General features: G+C 38.3%; 1 protein-coding gene across 6 annotated transcripts in view; it reads left to right on the forward strand.

Moving 5' to 3' along the window:
* FHOD3 (formin homology 2 domain containing 3) overlaps positions 1-21,909 on the forward strand; it is a 377,077-nt gene that overhangs the window by 256,629 nt on the left and 98,539 nt on the right. For all 6 annotated transcript variants that reach the window (XM_050970942.1, XM_030230647.2, XM_050970943.1 and 3 more), the window contains exons 8-10: positions 3,324-3,418; positions 7,518-7,661; positions 9,504-9,739. In XM_050970942.1, the coding sequence (XP_050826899.1) occupies positions 3,324-3,418; positions 7,518-7,661; positions 9,504-9,739 (475 nt within the window). The remainder of the gene's footprint in view (positions 1-3,323; positions 3,419-7,517; positions 7,662-9,503; positions 9,740-21,909) is intronic.

Here is a 21,909-nt window from a genome sequence, read left to right on the forward strand (position 1 = left end):
CATGCATGGTTCTGCTCTTCTGCAAGATATTTCATGCTTTATACAAAGTGTGCAGCTGTTTTGTAGTTCTAGTGTCAAGGTTTTGTGTATGACATGAACAAAAGCATTCAATTAAATATGTAAAAACAATCAAAGAGGAAACTGAGAAAAGACTGGGACTTAAAACAATGGGCAATGTCATTCTAAAAATAGACTGAATTAATTTAATATTTGCTTAATTGTTGCAGCCTCATTGTTCTTTGTCTATACACATGGTTACTCATAACAATGCAAGTAGCATCAGAGTTGAGACTGCAGCCTCCCTGTCAGAATAGCTGTGATAAAGAGCTCTTCAAAGTGACAAGCCCCTAAAGGGCAGTCAAGCAGTTCTCATTTTACCCATTAGGAGGCAGGAAAACACACAAAACTCAGTCTCTGGTGCTTCACTTCACTGAGCCTGTTTCATCACTCCCATTAATTTTGCCACAAAATCTTTCATAAAAGTCTTAGCTTTATGGAAACATCCCCATTTGCTCTCAGAAAAATCACTGGGATGCTGTATCATCAGTCTTCTAGAGCATCACTTTTCTACATCAGGATCTGGTGAAGGAAGAAATTCACCTGTTCCCTAGCTAGAATCAAGAGGAGGCAGTACTATCAATGACTTTGGCAGAGCCACTCCAATATGTACAAGATTAAACTTTTATTTTCAAATGCAATTTTCCTCATTATTATCTTAATCTAAACAGGTCTCTTTTCAGTTTAAGCATGCTGGACTGCACAGGCTTGGAAGGGGGAGCTCTGAAAGGGGGAGCTGAGCTGGATCTGTATATATCCCATGCTGTATGGATCATAGGTTGGAAACTACAGATTCTCATTATATGTGCAAGAATATTAACGCAAGGACAGCAAGGCAGTAAGCTCATGGTGCAACTTCCACAGCAGCACTGCCTTATCCTGGGTGGGTAGTAGATGGCCTTGCAGCTATTTCCACGTTCACTTCTTGGCTGTTCAGACTGAGATCAAAATGGAGGAAATAGCATTTGAAAGAAAGGTTTAACCTGGTACAAATTGGAATAGCTCTGTCAAAGTTATTGATAGTACTGCCTCTTCTTGACTGTCGTTAGGAAATAGATGACGAATTTGGAATTTAGGCCTAGATTTTGGAAGTTTAGTAGCAGAAGCATAAAGAAAGCCTTTGAAAGATAGATGAGCTGTTACAGAGCTGCTTTACTAGCAGGTGTGTCCAATCAACAATATTTCTTAAAAACTGTATTCTGAAATAAAATAGCAGCATTGCTAGAAGAATATTATATATCATCCTTGCAGGAAAAGAGCAAGGTGACCATGAAATTATTATTTTATGATAGTGAAGAATTATTGAGAGATTCAGGGAACAAAAAAAAAAAAAAAAAAAAAAAAAAAAAAAAAAAAAAAAAAAAAAAAAAAAAACACGCACATGGATGTTGCCCAAAAAGCAAACCAGGATTGTTCCAATAAGAGTAGAACCTGCCTGCAATAACAAAGGACTCTCATGGAATAATTCAGTGAATTAAATAATTATGTTTTTATTGTGTTATCAACTCACTGTTTTTCCAAATGACATTATTCTGAGTCAGACTTGCATGGTTTCCCCATCTTGTTTCTCTTTCCTATTTCCTTCCATTTTTCATTTTTTTTCACTGAAAACCGCAGGAAAACATTTTTGTAGTGAGAATATCATTCCTGCTGATCATATATCATTTGCAAGCTGAGTGAATTTGTTCCACATGACTTTTGAACATATACTGCACAAAATGTCTTGCAATATAGAGAATCTGGTAAAGGGCTGTCTATTGTATTTTCACTACAGATGTGTATTTGAATTAGTATTTAATTAGGAATGCGCATAGATACATCTGGAGAGCTGAGAGTGAATCCCCTTCCTCCTTTGATTTTGTTTAAGATAAAAAAGCCCTGATGGTGTAGTACAGATCAGAGACTCTCTGAGGGGGGAGAAAAAAAAGGAGAGATACTGCTGTCCACACATTCACTTTCAGACAGGTTTTTCCATGCAGTGCATTGCCATTGCCTTGAAAATGCAGATCCTTGGTTAGCAGAGATTTTATGCCTGTGTACAGGGTACATATATGATACTATCTTTAATAAGCAAGGGCTGTTACAGGGTAATACAGAATTTAGACCTTGGGGTGACTGATCAGTCAGTGACAGGTGGCTATAATGGCACATTTGCATTTTTTTGCCTGATTATACTCAAAGACTATACATCTGTATAGTGTTCAGGGGATGTGGACTATTGGAATACTCTGCATGTCTCCCTCTGAAACTGAAAGACTGTCACAGTTATGTTGTGTAGTTGAATTGAGCGTATCTCGAGGCAAAGGTTAGCTCTCTTCTTAGTCCTCCTCACCTTTAACTTCACTCCAAACAAAACACTGAATTGCAGTCTTTCGTTATTTATTTCAGTTTTCCTAGATAAAATTTGGTACATACAGCCATCTTGCCGTTCAGTCAAGTGATACAGGACAGTTTTACAAGCTACCTTCCACACAAGAGGCTGAATCTGGGTAGTGTATTGCTTGCCTGATCTTTTAGCACAATAAGTCACTAAACCATTTGGGTTTAGTGAGTCACTTTGCTAAATATCCAAATTCAAATCAATATGCAAATCAAGCAAGTAACTAAAAGCACAAATTTTGACCTTTCTTAGTGGAAAATGAGAGAATCATATCTGAAAGTTCTGTAGGTGGGTTTCCTATTAAAGTATTTTGAGAACGAGCCACAGAAAAAAATCTTTTCCCTCATTGATCATTTCTTTTGTCCAAGACATATAGCCTGTAATTTGAGAAAACTGTTTCTCTGCCACAATGTTTTGTTAACCTGCCTTACCTTAATGCAGGACAACTCGGCAATAGCACTAGAAACAGGAGCAGCAGGCACACTGAAAGCGCGGCACGTAGGTCTCTGCTGAAGATTTATCAAAGCCTGTGTTGAACCTATGATAGGTTGGGTAAAATTCCTGTCACCTGATTTTTAGAATTTTGGTGTCAATCACACTGTGCTAACAAAGCTTCTTTATCATGAAGGGAGAGAAGCTGGTACCTTTGTAGAGAGTCCACCTGCCATATTTTATACCCCTGCAATAGGCTGGACTGTAGCTTTCACTGTCTGTATTAACTTCGCTCTCAGGGGAGCAGGAGAGACTGTAGACAAAGCTGGATCTTTCTGCTTGAGCTTTCACCTGGCCACATACCCCAATTTGTGCTACTTCTTGGATAAGTAGAAGCTTTTTATGTGGCTTCCCATTTTGATCACCATAACCAAAGTTTCTGCTTTTTCCTTAGGAGCCAAGCCATGGTCCAACATCATGGAGATACTGGAGGAGAAGGATGGGGTTGATACGGAACTACTGGTTTATGCAATGACCTTGGTTAACAAGGTTTGTTTACTTTGTTAGCACAACTGGTGCAGTTAATATCAGTGTTTTCATTTGTGTAATGAACTTCCCTGTTGAGAGTATGTGATGGAAGAGACCTGCCACAGAGAAGTTGCAGGACAAGCTGTAATCAATCAGCACATTCGTGTTGCTTGTGCTGCAGCCACCCAGAGGCAGCAGCCGGGAGCCGAGGTGTTATTTCAGTGGATGTTGTGTGGAATTGTGGTCTGACATGGCTGCTCTCCCAGGGCTGACAATGCTGTGCTAAAGGAAAATGCAACAAAGTAACTCAGCAGATTATCCAAGAGGAGAGAAGGAAAGCAAGTGCTGGTGAAAAGATCACAAAGGCTTGTGTTGCACAGTTTACTACCTCATATAGTTTGTTTTGGTTTTTTTCTGTGATATAAATATGATGAATTTAACAGGTCAGAGTGCTAGTAAGGGTGCTTCTGCTTAAAAAAGTAAGGTTACATTTTTTTCTGATTTCCTTATATTTTTTTGATGACTGGATTTATAAGTCATAGTTTTGCAGTAAAGTCAAATATTTTCTAAACTATTGGGTTATGCTATTGGGAGGGAAAAAATGGAAAGTTCTTGAAAGTCAGAAATTCATAATTGTAAATTCCTTAAAAATTAGCATCTAGTCAAAGACAAACTGTAGGGGGAGGGGGTACTAAAATTAAAGATTAATTTTTTTAAGAGCACAGAAAGTCAGCATACTCTTGGCAAACAAAATAATAGTGTGGTTTATGGTTATACTTAATAGGGCAGAGTATTAGGAAATATTATTATTACTCATTGTATTCACTTGGAGATGCTGAGTTTGTTCCTGGGGGTTATACACCAAGCTGCCAGCTTATTGGCCTCTTGGCTACATGACTGGAATTGTGGGCTGCTTTTTTGTTGGGTTTTTGTTAGGTTGGGTTTTTTTTTAAAAAATGATTTCTTAATGGCAAATATTTTCCAGCAAATATGTTTGAGAGAGACAACCCTCTCCTGGAGGTGTTATTGATCTTACTGTACTTATGCTTAGAGTCACCTTTGCTTCTGATTCCACAGTAGTAAGGTTCCTCTTGAGTTTAAAAGACCACCTTACCTTCCTGCTGTACTCTTTCTGAAAAGCTTCAGCAGTTACATATGCTTCTGCCTGTAGCTGCTATTAAAGCCAAGGCGACTTGTCATTAATGTCTCTGCTTTACACTTTGTTTTGTGTACTGATTCCTCATTCTGAGATAGTTCTCTTCATCATTTGCACAGTTGTAACCTACCTGGTGTTGGACTTCCTCAAAGGTTTTCCCTGCTAATGCTTTTTTTATCCTGTAGTTGATTCCTTTAGTCTGAGTTTTTCGGTACATTTAAAGCTATTTTTAGGAGGAGGTAGTTCTTTAAAAACATACAAAAAGAAAAAGCATGTCACAGTCAAAGGAGAAAGGCAGTTATGAAGATCAAGGAAGAGAGGGATCCCACAAATCCACACTTATAATTATGATCTGGCTTATGGGCAGTTTTATGATGTTTTTAATGGGATATTTTTCATGATTATAGAGAAAACAGCAAGCAGCATGTAACAGTTGTAATTTTTTACCCCACAGAGAATACAAAGAAGGCTCAGATGGTTTCAGCTTCTCTAGACAAGGAAATGTCAAAGTTTTCAGTGCAAGCAGAGTCTTCATGAAGGATTTGTCTAAAGGAAGCTTGCTTGTACTCTTTTTTCTTTCTCCACGTATCTATTTATAGACTGTGTTCCTTCCTGCTCCAGAGCAGAAAACATATTTACCCAGACATAAGAATTGCTCCAGTCCTTTTATCCTCTCCCTTTCTTTTGCTGATGCTTAACCAATTTAGTTATGCCAATATTTTATTAACCCTCTCTTAATTTGTGAGGATTTAGGCTTTAATGAATTTCTTAAGATGAGAGCAATCCCAGTGCAGATACTTCTGGTTATGCATAGTTCCAGAATAACCTTAGTTATTTTTCTTGGAGAAGTTAGAAATTGAATTTGATATGCTTTAGGCTCGGAAAGGGGATCTGTGAGTGTAATGACAAACCATGCAAAGGAAATACATTTTATTTCTATACTTGAGAGTTCAGTTGTCCAGTTCAGGTCAACAACATGCAGTGAAAATTGGATTAACACTGCTGTGTGATTTAAAATTAAAATACCAATAAAAGGCTGCTGACAGCAGCAGATGCCAGTAAATACTACCTTATGCTGCTGTTTCTCCAGTCTACAGCTTGCCTTACCTTGGATTTTAAAACAGCTGTACTTGAAGGTGGGTGAACTGCATATCAACATTAAGATAATTTCCTGTTGTTTTCGGAAGTAAATGCTCAGAAGATCTGACAGTTCCTCCACTGTTTTGCAGATAAAACATCACATCCTACTGTGCATGAAGGCATTTTGGTCAGAATACTCATGTCTTTCATTTGCAACTGTAAGCCTCATAGTTGAGCACACTTTTCTATGATAATATTTCCACATCCAAGTTAAAGTTCCACTGAATGTACCGTATGAGAACTTCATTTGCTGAATCCTCAGATTTTCACTCAACGCTAGGTGTCAGTTTAGGAAGGAACAAAACAAATGTGGTACCTGTTTTCAGCACTATTCAGGATGTTTTAGTTTCATAGTCTTCAGTGGGTTCTAAAAAGAGGCTTAAATGCTGTCCTGGAAAGAGAGAAATTCTTAATTAAAGCCTGAACATATAACCTTAACACTTAATTGATCTTTGTGCTAAGAATTCCTGTTGTGGTGAATTTCACCAGTTAATAATCCTGTAATGACTGAAGAAGAAAATGTTCCTGTGTTGTGTTTAATTAGAAAAAAAATAATAAAATGTACATTGTGGGTGCACGTATTTCAATGGCTTACATCACAGGAAAGAGGTGCTTTACAAGACATCTATGTCAGCTTCCCCTTTCTCTCTCATTATGTGTCATGTAATCCAAACCCATTTTTCTGAATGTAAAGGTTCTTGGTGTAGGGAGGAAGCCCAGAGGGGCTCCTGTTTTCTCCACTCTGCTGCTCAGAGCCACCTTGGAAAAGATGGGGTCCAGAAAAACAGTATTCACAAAGCACAGGCATGGGAAGATGTAACTCTCCTTGGAAGGGGCCTGGGTTTTGCATCTCTTTGCCTTGCTCTTTCTCTCCTCTGCTGGGAATGTAGATAAATTACTTAGCTAATTGAATGGGAGAGAGGAAACTACTTCAGAGTAAACTTCTCTTTGATGAGCTAATCCAGAAAAACTGTGTTGCTTCCAGCCTGTGCTCTCAGGTATTTTGCAGCAACAGCTCTGAATAGACTGGTTCCTGTGGCGAGGGATGTCCTTGCCCTGCAGGTAGGTGGCATGGTGTGTTCAGTAGTTTCTGCTCAACATGTGCAGGATTAAACTAATCTTTCTGCATCATGCATAATGAGCAGTAAAAAACCAGCACAAACTGACTAGGAATCAGTAGCAAGCTGGAATAGGAATTAAGGAGTCAGTGTACCTTTAATAAGACTTTTTAATTTGAAAGGGAGCAGAGGAGTCAGTGTCTCTGTACAAACCAATTTGTGTTCGGGGAAGATGACTATCGATGCAGGTGTGGAGGACAGTAGGCACATAGTGCAGGATATTTCCTGCTATCCTGACATTACACAGCTGTGCATTGGACTTTTTCTTTTTAAGGCTAAACTTAAAAGAATTAGTAGGAACTGAACTTTACTCTTTTTAGCTAAGCATTTTGGTTTTTTTCCTCCCTCTTTGCTTTTATCCCTGTGTTTGACGGTTTAACATTCTCTGTTCTTTAAGTCTACGCTTGAAGGCAGCCAGAAAGAATCCAACTGTGTATTTTAAAGACCTACATTTTCCATACTTTTTTGTATAAAATTACAACATTGATTTGTTTTGCCAATTATTCGTTTTTCTACACGGTGCAGAGAGTTGTTTGTTAAAAGCTGTGCCACTTGTTTTTTATTTTCTGTCGGTGTCTCTAATCCCACATCATGGGTTTTACTTTATTGAAATCATACATAGCACCACTTGCCACCCACTTTTAAAATCCTTTGTTTAATTCTTTTCAAAACAAACAGATTTAAATGTTTTTCCTTTGATTCTTAGACGCTGTCAGGATTGCCAGATCAAGACTCTTTCTACGATGTGGTGGACTGTCTGGAAGAGCTAGGCATTGAAGCTATTTCACAGAGACACTTGAACAAGAAAGGAACAGACTTGGACTTAGTTGAGCAATTTAACATTTATGAGGTAACATAACATGCCCTGTTTTATGCATCTTACAGCTTGAGCAAACTTCAAAGCTGAGAGGAGGGGAGGGAATGTAACCTAGGTGAAATTTGGTTATCTCTCCTATTTTAAAAGAAAAACATCTGGTTGCTGTAAGTATTGTACACATTTGTATATGTAACCTGCTATGGCACATAGCTGCCTTTAATGCAAAGGCATTTTGTATTAAAGCTGGGGCACAGTCCAAGGCAAACCAGCACATTTACTAGCCTCCTTTCTGCAACTGCTAGTTACACATGCTGAAGCAAGTAGAAGTTGTGCAAAAGTATTCAGCTCATCAAAAAGGTTCAGCTGAGCTCAGCTTCACAAGTATCACTTGTTCTGCAACTGAATATCCAGCGAGTCTGTGTTTAAGAGTTTACACTGGACCAGTTCCTATGCAGTTTGCAGCAATGGAGTAATGAGTGACTTCACATTTACCACCTACGTACAAAATAACTACTTCTGAAGCATTTATATGTAGGGATAGGAAATCTAGTTTCTTAATAATTAGCCTTTTTTCAGATTTTGGGAAGTGTTGGAGCTAGGAGGCTGAAGTTGTAATGTAAATGTGAATTAGTGTTTTCATATGATAAAATTAAATTACTTCATTGCTGCCTAAGTACAGCAAAGGATTTAATAGATTTGATTCTCCATTTTCTCCATCAATTCTACTCCCATGCCACTTCACTAACTAGCAGAGTTAAGCTTTATACACAGAACTTTCTAGGAAGAACAAGAGAATGAGAGGGTTCAATAATGTTCTTTCTTTTTCTATCATTGGAGACATCATCTTACAACACCTTTTTAAAATATAGTGAATAATCTTAAAAGGATAGATTGTTTTTTTGTGCGTGCTGCACCTACCGAAAGACTTACTTGCAGAATTGGCAGTTGACTTAGTTGGGTGCCAGCATTTTCTTGATGACCAAATTAAATTTAAACATGTCTATGCAGGTTCTTCCTTTTATCTACCAATCTTTTTTTTACCTGAAAAATCTGTTTTTCCCCACAGAAACAGATTTTAAACCCCAAGCGGAGATATCTCACTTTTTTTGGTTTTTTTTAAACCTTTGTTAAGAATTACCAGAGTAACAAGACTAATAGGAACAAGAAGATAGGCATTCTTCTGATGGCACACATCACCCTGTCTGTACCTCTGTCCACTTGAGTGGATCTTTCTCATACAATGATTATTTAGATGTTAGGCTGCATTTCAGATGAGAGCCACTAGATACTGCATTGTTTCTGTAAGGGATCTCTCTCCTTATGTTTCTGTTAGAGGTAGTTCACATTGCCACATCTGGGGCATGCAGCAGTTTGAGATATTTGGCATTGCACCCATGCTTTCGTCCTCTGCTAATTCCAGCACACTCTAGATGCTAACTTCCACTTAATCACTACAAGTGTCATGTCTGAAGGAGGAAATGTTGAATCAGTCAATGCATGGAGTTTTTTCCTCTTAACTTCACTAAAACCAAGTTTTCACCTAAGTAATTTGGAAGGATATAAAGAGAATTAGTCGTCCAAGACTGCTCAGCTTCCCTGAAAGTTCGATCCCACATTAAAAAGAAAACAGATTAGGAGGTACATCAATGTGTTGTTACAGGACCTATAGTGTTGTATGCAAGGCATCAGTATATAATTCCATTGTTAGAGCTGCCACACTGCACTAATGGATAGGCAGTGACTTTCAGGGATAGCTGTAGAAACAGTGATGCTCGCTGGAGTTAATCATGTTGAGACCAGGAAATTTTTAAGCCTAAGTGTGAAGACGTGTGGTAGCTGAAGGGACCGTGTCGGCCTTCTTCCTCTCTTTCTCAGGTGACGCTGAGGCACGAAGACGGAGATGAGGGTGCTGAGCCCCCTCCCAGCGGGCGCAAGGATCGGAGGAGGGCCAGCCTTGGTGCTGGCGAGCGCAGGGGGCTGGAGCGCCGGCGGAGCCGCAGGCACTCGGCGCAGAACAACGGCAAGAGCACTTTATCGGCCCCAGCCAGCCCTTGCGGGCAGTCCAGCTTCGTGCTGAGCCACGGGCAGCGCGTGGAAGAGCTCAGCGAGAGGTAAGGGCAGGAGCTGAGGGATACTCCTTTCTTCTCCCATCGCTTTCTGCTCATTGCACTTTATTAATATGATAGGCTTTTCTTTGTCTTCCTCTTTTCATTGAAATAAAAATGAAACAAACAAAAGTATATTCAGAGTTAAAACACCAGCACAAAAATGAAATGGATTTGTGGGTGACTTACCTACATTGCTAAGTTCTTTGGCACCATCCGTCCCAAGTAAGTAGACCCAAACCACATGACATAGAGCATTTGGTATGAGAACTAACTCAGCCTAATTTCATTCATTGACAGATTTTATATTCACTATGTTCACATAACAGAAGATTGTAACAAGAGCATGGTAACGTTAATTCAGAGCTATTTGTCCCGTGTATGTTACAGTTCATTCTTTTTTTTTTCCTCCTCTTCATTCCAGCATAAATATTTGCCTTTGAGGCTACAGCAGAGTAGTGAATATGCCTCATGTTTTATAATTAGCAAAAGAGAGGCAGTAATGGCTAGCTGAGCAGCAGTCTGCCACAGTGGAGTCAGTTGAAGATGGTGTCTTTGCCAGTCCTATAAACGTTGGCTTAGGCTGTGTGTGCTTAGGAAAAAAGGAGCTGCAGATCCTTAGTGTGTCTGACTGCTGCACAAGAAGGCTGGAAGTAATTCACCACAGTTGCATGTCTGATCAGCCGTCGTCTCTTTGATGTCAGTGGAGTGCAGCAAGCACTGGTGGGCCTTCAGTTATCTAATGTGTTCTACATGCCTGAAATTTCAACCAAGATGAATCAAGCTCTGAGACTGGCTGTTGATTCTAAAGGGAATCTGGCTGACTAGCTCAGGTGGTGATGCATGAAAGCTGCAGACAGCAAAAGCTGGACACTGTCATCTCACTGCTGAAGATGCAGTTTGAAAAACTGAAGCGTGGTCTGTACAAGAGCATATCTTGTATTAATTATAACTTTTGGGACGTTCATTGAAGGTTTATCTTGGTTAGCAGGGGATGTAAACTTAGAGCCTTAAAATCTTATGTAAAGCAGTCCTTGCAAAGAGATTTGGGTTGACTAAAGTTTAATGGGTTCCGGCAGTATGAAAATGTAAGACTCCAGATAACTGAAACAGTAGTTGAATGTTGAATTTTGTATACCAGATACATGGCACTTTATTTTCTTTCTTTTCTTTTTTTTTTTCTTTTGGCATTTGACAACATATTAACCCTTGTTTTCCATCACCTTCCATGGCCTGGTCTTTAGTGGGCTGCCAGCTGAGAGCCCCATGGTCTCACAGGCTGATAGCAAGGATGAAAGTGCATTTGAGGATGAGTTTAAAGCATCTTCAGAGTGAGTACAGCTGGGAGCTTCAGCTGCTCTGCATGGAATGCCTTGTGCATGACCTTGGGCTCTGCTTCAGGACTTAACAATATGACTGGGAATCTGTAACCATGAATGTAGAGCAGATATTTAACTGATTAATTTGGATTGGAAATGAGGAGATGCTTCTACTCTACAGAAATTGTTAATTCCCTTACTGTTAATTGAACAATAGAAGCCATCCAGGACAGCTTCTACCAATATGTTTTCTCACTATTATTGCGTGTGCTTGCTAGCTTTATTTTGCAGTCTTTCAGTAACTCCTGATAAATTTGTGTTTGAGCTAATTTTTAGTGGGAATAGAATAGAGGGAATAAAACCACAACAAATCAGTTTCAGAAGCTCTTTGAAGTACTTTTTAACCAACATAACATAATTTCAATAATCATGCTACTTTTTTGAAAAAAAAATTATCCAGTTTGGCTCCACACACTTTTTGACAGTGACATATTTTAAAGCATAATTTAAGTTTAAATACACAAAAGAAATCTTTATCTAAGCAGTGAATTTTAATTTTGTGTTGCAGTTATCTTCTGTAGGACAATAATTAAATTCTCTTCAATTCCATTTGGAATGACCAACTTGCTCACCTGGCTCTGTAAGGAAACAGGCATTCAATTATGAATATGTGTAATTCTGATCTTTACTTTGCATATTAGTTAAATAAAAATACTGCCTCAGCTCCCACCCCCATTCTCCAGTCCTCTTAGCAAGTAAAGCAGGGTATTACTTGTAGCTAGCAAATCAGATTTTTTCCCATGGGACATTACAGACTACAAAGTATGTTCAGGATTTGAGGATGCAAGTTCTGTGCTCAGTGAAATTGTTTAAGTTACCATAAAAAGAAGTTAGTCAGCTGTTGGATCTTCTGTAATTCTCATTTTTCTGGTAAAGTGTTTCTGGTAAACAAGCTTTTCAGATAAGCAGATTCTGTCCTTCACATTTTTAGATTCATTATCTGCCTAAATCTATAGTTGTGGTAAGAAGAGGAAAAACAGCCTTCCTGCTTTATCTTATTCCAGTAAGTCTCAACTTCCAGTGAAATAGTCCAGATGTGTGCAACATTATCTCTACACCTGATAGCTAAATTGAGACCAAAAAAAAAAAAAAAAAATTGAAGAAGGAAAAAAGGAAAAGCCTAAAAGCCTTATGGCTTCTACTCATTAATGTTTAGGCAGAAAAATAGTGAAGTTGAATGTGTCCTTTAAGGTTTTTACACATGTATAGAATTTGAATTAGAAATGGAAAGAGGAATTCTGTAATCAGATTTTCAAATTTGAGCATACAGTCTTCAATGCAAGATATATATGGGTTTAAGGACTTGAATGGATTCATCTTGTGGCAATTTGTATTTAAATTTTAAAATCCTGTGTTAGAATATGATGCAGGCATCACTTGATTTTGTCAAAAGAAATGCTTGTTATGACCCTGTTGCTTCCATTGTTAATGTTGTGGAGAGGAATCTATACAAATGGATGAAAATTACTTATTACCTCTGTAAATTGGAAGTGACTTCTGTTCAGCCATGAAAGAACTGTCTCCTGCTAATGCCCTTTTAGTTCATAACCCTGCTTCCTCTTGAGAAAGGAAAAATTTGGCAGTAAGTTTTTGCAGTGCTCTATTTCCCAAAAAATAGTTATAAAATGGATTTCAGTCTTTATTCCTTCACTACAATTTCTTTCCCAGTAGGAATTGTAACAGTACTAATGATAATCTTACTGTGTTGTTCCTACTGAAAGCTCTAAACTTTGTGTGTGGCTGCAGATGTCTTATGTCTGGTTTTACAGTGGATTAGACCCAGTGGAATTGCTTCTGATGAACACGGTTAGAGATTGAAATTGCACTCTTACACTGTACTAAATTTTATTTTGGGAAATATTCTAGGTTATTTTTGGACTTCTGTACCAAAATCAGGAGAAGGTTCAAGTTCTTTCCCATCATTCTCCTTCCCACAATATTCATGTTTCTTTTCTTTCAGCTCATCAGCTGTTTTGGCAATGGCTTTGCTTTTGTTTACCACATCAAACAGGTTGTCCACAGTCATCTGCTTTGTGTCAACCAATAATTCTTCCAAAAAGAGAGAAATTCGTGGTGCCGGTAAAACAACAAAAAAAAGACAATATTGGCCAAATTCTGTTCTGTCTCACAATGCTTTATATCCAGAAAAGTTGTCTGAAGTCAATGGAGTTGGTCTGATCTATGCCAGGCTAATTGAGAGCAGACTTTGGGTTTTGAGCTGGGAAAAGTTGACAGTAAATGCTAAGGGCGACCAAAAGGAAAACTTGCAGGCCTTTTTCATCCACTTGGCAGCCTTTTTCCAAACTAAATGTATTGTTTTTTCGCCTGTGGTTCAAAACAAATAGGGATCCAAATCTGCTTTGTGTTAAAATAGTTTTCATGGAGAGCAGAGCCCAGCCCTATGTGCCTGTTACTAAATAAGTAAGTAAAGAAGTTGATAACAGCTACTAAGAAAGGCTGAAGGTTGATTTAAAGGTCTGTACCTACTGCAGCATACTTTAAGATGCCTGTCCTGACCAGCAGAAGGTCTGCTTTGCTGAAAGTCCTTTCTCTTACCATGATGGCATAGAGCACCAATAAGCCTGGTGGGAACTTTGGTCCTGTTTAGCATGATGTTTTAATGCTGTGCAGGAGGTACCTCCTAAGGTTTTCTGCCCTGGTCCAAACTAAGTGCTCTCACTCTGTGGTCTAGCATACTGCTTCTTATGAAGAAGACTTTTAAACACATTCTTCCATGGGTTATGTTTTTTGTTTGATTGTTTTCTTTTTAAAGTAAAGCTAGCTCTGTCCAGCCACACCATGGGTAGAGTCAGGGAAAAATACAAGGAGTGGCATGGGATTTGCACTAGATTTATGTTGTTATTGTATGCAGTGATTTCTGGCTAAATTAGCATTAAGAGGCAAATTTCTGTCTCTGTCTTTTAGTCTCATCCTGACTAGGTTTCAGAGAGTAAAAGGCAGCCTGTTCAGAAGTTCTCAGTGCTGTCTTGAGCATGGCACAGCTTCTCTGAGTTCTGTACATCAAAATCAGAGACAAGTGCTCCTCCCAGTTTTTCAAATTAATGTTTCACATTTTGCTGTGCATTTCCCTGTCTTCAGTGCTGCACAGAGACCACATTTATCTCTCTCCCTGGGTGTCCCATCAGAGCTGTGTCAGCCAGACCTTAGCAAGCATGTTCTAGTGAGCTTCTGGGAGATTTATATTGACACCTCTTACCAGAATTTGAGTGAACAGCTCCATCACTATGGAATTAGTTACAGGTCAAAGATGGAGGTTTATGAAGTTATAAATAGCTAGAATTAGGTATTTTCCTCTCTTTACTAGACTCTGCTTTTTATTTCCATAGCTTTGATTTGTTTTATATTATCAAAAATCACCAAAGAATTGCTAAGATTGATCTTATAATACTAAATACATTTTAGCTAGAGATAACTTGGCCATGGTTAGAACCTTCTTTTCAGTATTCCTGTGCTGGACACCTAACAAATGAAAGAACAGACTGCCATCTTAAGAGCTTACCAGAGTGGAGCCTGCATTCTACATCAGTGACCAAAGCTGGCTTTAGTAAGCTTTCTCTTAGTAGACCATGAGGCTTAAAAGATATGAGGAAGATCAACTGTTCAGGTCCACCTGAGGCTTCCAGATTTTTCAATTTGAAGAAAGCTGGCCCTCAGGAGAGCAGCATTGATAAGGTAAAAACAACAGAGAAGCAAACAGGGAAATATGTATCTATGAACTTTGCTTTTTTCAGGGTCCTGCCTTGAAAGTCTTTTAGGACTCTTCCTCTGAGCAAAGAGTAGCATAGGGAATTCCAAAGATTCTCACAAACTCCTAGGCTAGCTGGATGCAGCTCCACTGCATGGTGCACCCTGGGCTCAAGGTCTTTAACACCCTTTATGGTCCTAGAAAAAAACAGGGAAATAGTTGTCTAAATAAAGGAAAGCTGTGCTGAGAAGTTGTAAGGTCCTGTTTGTTAGAAAATGCATGTTTCTGATGTTTGAGGATTGCCAAGATGCAGGCAGAGATCGTGATGCTATTTTGGTTTTACCAGAAAACAATGAATACAGCTGAGACTCTGATGCTAAGCATTTTTTCGGCTCAGTTTTGGATTCCTGATGAGTTTCTAACCAACAGCACAGACCTTAGTTTGCTTATTAGGCCTCATTAACTGATTGTTCAAATTGCTTCATGTAGAGCCAGGACTGCAGGGTTGGTTTGCTCAAGATACAGCTGAGACTTGTTTTTTTTTTTTATTATCATGATTTTCCATGTTTTCAGACATCCCAAACCATAACTAATCTTTTATTTTTCTCTAGCATTTACTATGAAAAAAATCTAGGTTTTGTCATGATGTTTCAAGTTCTGGTGACTTTCCACAACACTATAAGAAAAGACTTGATTGTATAAATACGTAATGGGTATAGATCAAAAATACAGTGGTGGGTGGGTATTTTTTTTTTTTTTTATTTAGGATCTCTTTGAGTCACTGTCTGTGTCAAATATGATGAGTGGTATATAGGTATGAAACAGCAAAGTGGAGAGATTCAACATCATCATTTGATGTAAGACTCAGATTGTGGTATAGATTACTAAAGGCCCAGATGAGAGAAGGAGTAAATTTCTCTTTTATTGCTGTAATAGAAAGAAGCACGTTGGGGTTTTTTTCCTTCATGTTTATCTCTGGTTCCTAGTTTTGGATATGAGGCATGAAATTAGACAAAGAAAACATCCCCAGGACAAACATGCAGGCACATATCTGTGGATGTGGATCTCTTTAATACATGTACATACACCTAGACATACACATATACAAATGAGCTGAGCCACCTCTCATTTGGGTGTGCTTTGACATTGAATGGCATATGAACAGTTATGAGGGAGATAATAACTTTTCACAGTTTGGTTGGTATTGATGAAAATGAAAATGGGATAGAAAAAAGAAAAGGTTTTAGAAAGATTTATCTATGAAATGAAATAAAATTAAATGGCTTGGTAAGGTAGTATCTGTTAGTAGCATCAGATCTTTATTAGACTTTGACAGCAATACCATATAAAAATCTAACCTGCTATTTTAGGTTTGGAACAGGAGAATACATTAATTTCTCTTGTGCAGGTAGGATTTGAAGTGTTAGCAGATTGCAAAGGAGAACCCTAAAGGTGTGAAACTTTCAGTCTTACTCTTTGTAAGCATATCTTGGAAGATCCCATAAGGAATGCAGTCGAGGAAAAGGCATTAAGATAGGTTAAGAAAAAAAATTTTTAAAGCTATACCATGAGAAAGGACTGTATTGTTGTATAGATAGGGATTGACCCCCTATTGACCCAATAAGTACTAATGACACAAAAATTTAAAATTTACAACTTGATGAGTATCTCAGGTCCAGGTCAAATTACTGTTTCAAGTTGATATCAGTTTTTTTTTTTTTATATGAATTAAAACACCTCTGTAGGTGTGTCAGGTTTTCTAGTAGGGATACTCTTTTCTGACTGCACATCTCACTGAAAGGAAATGTTTTATGCTTGGTATACCTGCAGAGTCCAGTTAACAGCAGTGCACTCTGCTGTAAAGGCAGTGGTGGATTTTCCTATTTGAACTTCAGGAGGAATCAAGAAAGCACTGAAGTTTAAATAGATTATAGCTGCATGGCAAATGAAATCACAGCATGACTTAGCCTAATTATTTTACTTTGTTTTTTCCCACTGTGTGTTTAGCTTTCATGAGGTACCTGAAGAAATGCAATGCCAGACCAGGGTGTGAATGCATTTGTCTGGATCTGTATGGGAGTGTCTTATGCACTGGAGTGTACATGCCTTAGAAAGTTCACCTCTCCAGTGTGTTCCCAGTGTTTGTAAACGTGATCCTCTGAGAACAGGAAAGGTTTTTTACACATAGGATGCAATGGTGGGGGCAGAGGGAAAAGACAGCAGCTTGGTAGGAGGCCATTTCCCTTTGAAAGGTCAATAACAATGGCCTTCAGCTGTTAACCAATATGCACTTCCAAGCTCTGAAGATAACATTTCTTCTCTCTGTATATGTTTCAGTATAGATTGTTCCAAAAGTCTATCTGCATCATTGTTCTGTATCTTTACCTTTCTGTTCTTAGAAATGTAAAAACAGCAATGCCATTCACTGATCAGAGAGTTGTGACTCTTGAAGTCTTTGCAAAGCCTTGCCAGTATCTTAAGCAATGTTTTGGTATCTTGCTCTGTTTTGATGTGTCCAATATAAACCAACTGCAGCAGTTAAACAAGGCTGGAGGCATTGCTCAGTATTATTTAGATGTGAAAAGCTGTTGCTGATCATAATTTAGGGATAAAAAAGTAACAGGAATGTAGAGATAAAAGACAGATATGAAGGTATAGTGAGTGCATGTACTTCACAGCACTTGACATTTTCTCACCTTTTTCTCTGAACTGTTTTCTTTATTTAGGGCAGAAATACCAGGATCATTTTCCTTTTGACCTTTGTAATTAATCACCTTAGTCTTCCTGTATGCAAAAAGTGAAATTTTGAGGCTTTGTAAGTACATTATTATCAATATCATTTATTTTTCACATAATTGTACCAATTGCAGTGAAATAGAAATAGGTAGTGGGGTTAATAGGTGGTTTCTTTGGACTTATTTTTAATGGAGGAGGAAAGTGTATTGCCCTGTCTTTATACAGACTTATAAATGTTGAATTTGAATTATTACCACTTTTACTTTTCACCTAAAGGACTAGTTTAATCTGTTTTGGCAGCTAGGATAGAAAAAAAAGGAAGAAGCAACAGAAGTGTACCAAAGCATTTGTTTATTTTACAAGGATTTAGGAATTTGGCTATGAATTGTGCCATCTAAGCTATAAAGTGGAGTTGAACTCATAAACTGAAGAAAATGGAAAGCAATGGCAAGATAAAATAAAATTACATCCACTGTGACTTATATCTTTTCTTAATGGAACATTTTTCAGTTTTTCTTTGTCCCCTTGGAGTTCAGGGATGAAGCCATGCACAAGGTAAAAGAGGTCAGAGGTTTTCAGGAGAGAGGGTGGAAAGCAACCTTAAAAGGAAAGTTTGGGAGATCAGCTGTAGTATGCAATTTAAAATAATATTGTGAAATGGATAATGGTGGTCTTATTTCTCTGAATGTGGCTTGTAGTCCTGGTCACAGAATCATAGAATAGTTGTGTTGGAAGAGACCTAAAGATCATCTACTAGATCTCATGAGCTAGTTTCTATGTACATTGTACGTGCTGACCAAAGCCTTGGTAGCCTCATCGCGGCAAGATGATAATTTTTTCTATTGTTCTATATTCTGGTTCATTACTGGTTAAATTAATCCTGAATTAAAATGATTTGAAGCATATCTTACCTTTTCAAAATTTCCTTTGATACCAAGCAAAGTAGAATGTGTTTCTGTGCTCATGTTTATTTTGTTGGTATGGGTTTTTGTTTGGTTTCGTTGGGGTTGTTTATTTGTTAGGGACTTTTTGGTCCTTCAGGACAGCCTTTTAGCTCTTTTAGCTCTACCTTTGGGATTTCTTTGAAGGTGAGTAGTGAGAAACTTGTGTTTCTGTGCTACAAGCTAGAAAAAAATCCTACATTCTTTCAAGCTGCCTTCACCAAAACTCTGCTAAGAGATTGGGGAGAGCCTGGAGAAGAGAGAGGCTACACAAAACCTTGTACACATTGCTCAGCTCCAGGGTCCAGTGGGATAGAGATCAAGTTTTAGTGCTTTGAGTTCTTGTGGACTAAGAGCCATTGTCTTCAGAGTGCTCTTACTTTTAAAATCAGGTTAGGTGTCTGTGTGTGGTGCAAGGCCTGGCATCTCAAGGACTCTGCCCCTGCCTTCAGCTAAACTTGTAGAAGAGTCTGTTTCTTGTCTTTTCCTTCCATCAGTCTGTATTTATTAGTGCTTTTCTCTTTGAAGCTTTGAACAGGTGTTTAATACCAGCTGGGCAAGTTTTCATTCTAAAAGGGAGAGAAGTTAATCCTTTAGTTCTAAATCCTTTGTCAAGATTTTGTTTTGCCGTCTAATGATTCTTTCTCCATAAAGTGCACTTTCATAGTATTTTTTAATATGCATATTATTTTAAGGGGCTAAAAATATTTTAATATCAAAATTTAGTTGAAGCAACTAAGCAAAACCTGTGCCCTAGATGTTTGTTAGTTGCCATGACCAATGATACTTTCTAAAGATTAGTGGGGGGGGGTGGGGTTTTGTTTATTTGTTTAGTTTTTTTAGCCTGTAGTAGTTATGCATTTTAAAGTTTGCATTTTAAACAGAGTGATTGTTTTGAAATTTGTTTTCAGTGCTATAAAGCTTTTGTTTAAATATTTCTAACCTGATGCTTTTATCATGGAACTGAAGTAACCCAGGAACAGCCTTAAGATTAGCTGAATATATCTGATCCTTCAGCATTAGCTGAAGACCTTCCTCCCTGCCACTGGATAAATATTTGCCTTTTGTAAACAGGATAGATTCCTCTGCACTACAAAAAACCATGCTGGCTTCTGAACCTCATTTAATTGGAGACCTTCCTATGAGTCCTTTTCTCTTAATTTAATTCCACTACTGCATTGACTCCAGATTTGCATCTGTATGTGAGAGGGACAATGAACTTTTCCCCACCATCCCTTCTCCACTGCATACAAAAATGAATACATGACTCTACACAGTTCCGATGAGTTCACAAACCTGTCTGCTGTTGTGTTTGAGTGTCTGACTCCAGTTAGTGTTTTCCCATTTTAATATTCACACGGAAATGTTACTTCCTACCCTTAGGAAAGACTTAGTTAGCAGGTACTGCCTGTTTTGTTGGACAGAATATCCTTCCTCTGACAAGATTGAAAAGACTGCCACTGTTGCTTTGTTTAAAAGAAAGAGCACACATCATTCCTGCCTGTGAGCTTACTCCTCTCATCTGTATCTGAGCCCCCTTCTGGGGATACTCAAGGACTCTGAAACTGAGTTTAGTTACTACAATAGTGTTGAGTATCTCCCCATGCAATCACTTACTTCCTTTGTGCAAGTTTCCCCTGACCACATTGCCTCCCCAGACTGGAGGGTGTGCCTGCCTCTGTGCACACCAATCATCTCTGCTAGCAAGTCACACAGAGCAGATCCTTCCTCTGGCTTTTCCAGCCACTTGCCATGTAGTTGCCGCACTCCTGAGCTTAATATTAGCAAAGGAAAAGAGCTTTCCAATCAAAGCTTCTTCTGAGATTTTGACCTAGAACTCAAGGACCGTTTGAGGAAGGAGTCATTGGCCTGACAGAAGAATTATCACTCTGGAATATCTGAATTTTTTTCAGGTCCTTTCTCCATGCTGTGTAAACTCCTGTTGTTTTAGCCATGCCCTCATAAGGTTAAATAAATTCTCAAAGAACTCCTTCAAATTTATGAGATCCACCATATCAAATGAGTATTTCACAAATGATTTCTGGTATTTTGAGACAATTGAAGAGAGGAGAAATTTTGACATCACCAGTGTGGAATCCTGGTGGGAGCTTTAAACACAGCAATAATGGGGACACTCTTGTTCATATAAGCAATAGCTGTGCTACCAGCATTATAGGATTCATTGTGCTCTAAAAAGACAGCCAGGATCCCACAGAGCTTCATGAGTTATTTCTTAAATCTGAGTGCTGTAGGACAAGCAGATACACAAGTTTCCCTTCATAGGCAATAGCTGAGCTTGATCTAGTAAAAAGGTATTATATGAATGCTCCCTGGTTCAACTCTTTCTTTTCTTTTTTCCAGTAAATGAGCAAAATGTGTCAAAGTTGACAGGTGCCTGTGTAAGGGTGGTATATATTTGTGGGCAGGACAGGGAGATGATGAGATGTCAACTGAGATGGTTATGTCACTTAGCCACTTTAGGAATGGTTAAGTGTTTACTCTGTAAATGTTTGCCAGAGTATTGAAAAAGTTCCAGGCACTGCCATTTGCCTGGTTATTCTGTAACTCCATATAAATGCAACAAATTTTGGATTGACACTTTGCATTGAACTCTGTGAGTTCATGATCTCACACTTATTCATTATTCTTATAACATGGAAACTAATTCTAAATGGAAAAAGCCATAGAGCATCCCTTCAGAATCAGAGGAAAGAAAACAAGCTTTCAGGGAAATGCAAGGAGTAGAAGTGTTATACAAACTTTATTACTCATATATTTTTATTTTTGCATGGAGCATAACCTAATGGTGTATACATCATTAAATCAAGTGGAGAACTGTATCAACTGCAAATATATCTTCCTTGAGGCTGTTGTTTTGGAAAGGTGAAAAGCATAGATACGAGGGATGGGAGGCAGACAGTATAGCTTTTCCATTATGTTTAATATAGTTTTCCTATTTTACATATGTGATTTGTAGCTTGTGGAGGCTTTATGCATGACTTACACTTCTCTTTTGCCAGAATTACTGCTGAACTGAAGCCTGCTTTGACCATAGTAATGACTCTACTGAAATAATTCATGTACTGGCATCTGATAACTTAAATATTGCTATTTGCTAATAGTCCTGAACTGATTTGGTCTCTGTTATTTCTAACTCAGTGGTTCACCCTGTTCTCTTTTCCAGTTAAGCTATTGGTTACTTAGCAGGAATGTTTTACTTGGTTTAATTTAGGAAGTGTGATGTCCAGTGCCAGCTGTCCCATGCCAGCACAGCGTGTACTGTCCTTTAGGCCAAAAAGACACAACTTAATGACTAATGAGTTGAACATTGCTATTGTCATGAATGCTTTCCATTAATGCCTCTGCAGGTAGTGCAGCTGCAAATGGAAAGTAAAGCTCCAGAAAAATCAATGT

The sequence above is a fragment of the Serinus canaria genome, chromosome 2, assembly GCF_022539315.1.
Source record: "Serinus canaria isolate serCan28SL12 chromosome 2, serCan2020, whole genome shotgun sequence".
NCBI classification, from domain to species: domain Eukaryota; kingdom Metazoa; phylum Chordata; class Aves; order Passeriformes; family Fringillidae; genus Serinus; species Serinus canaria.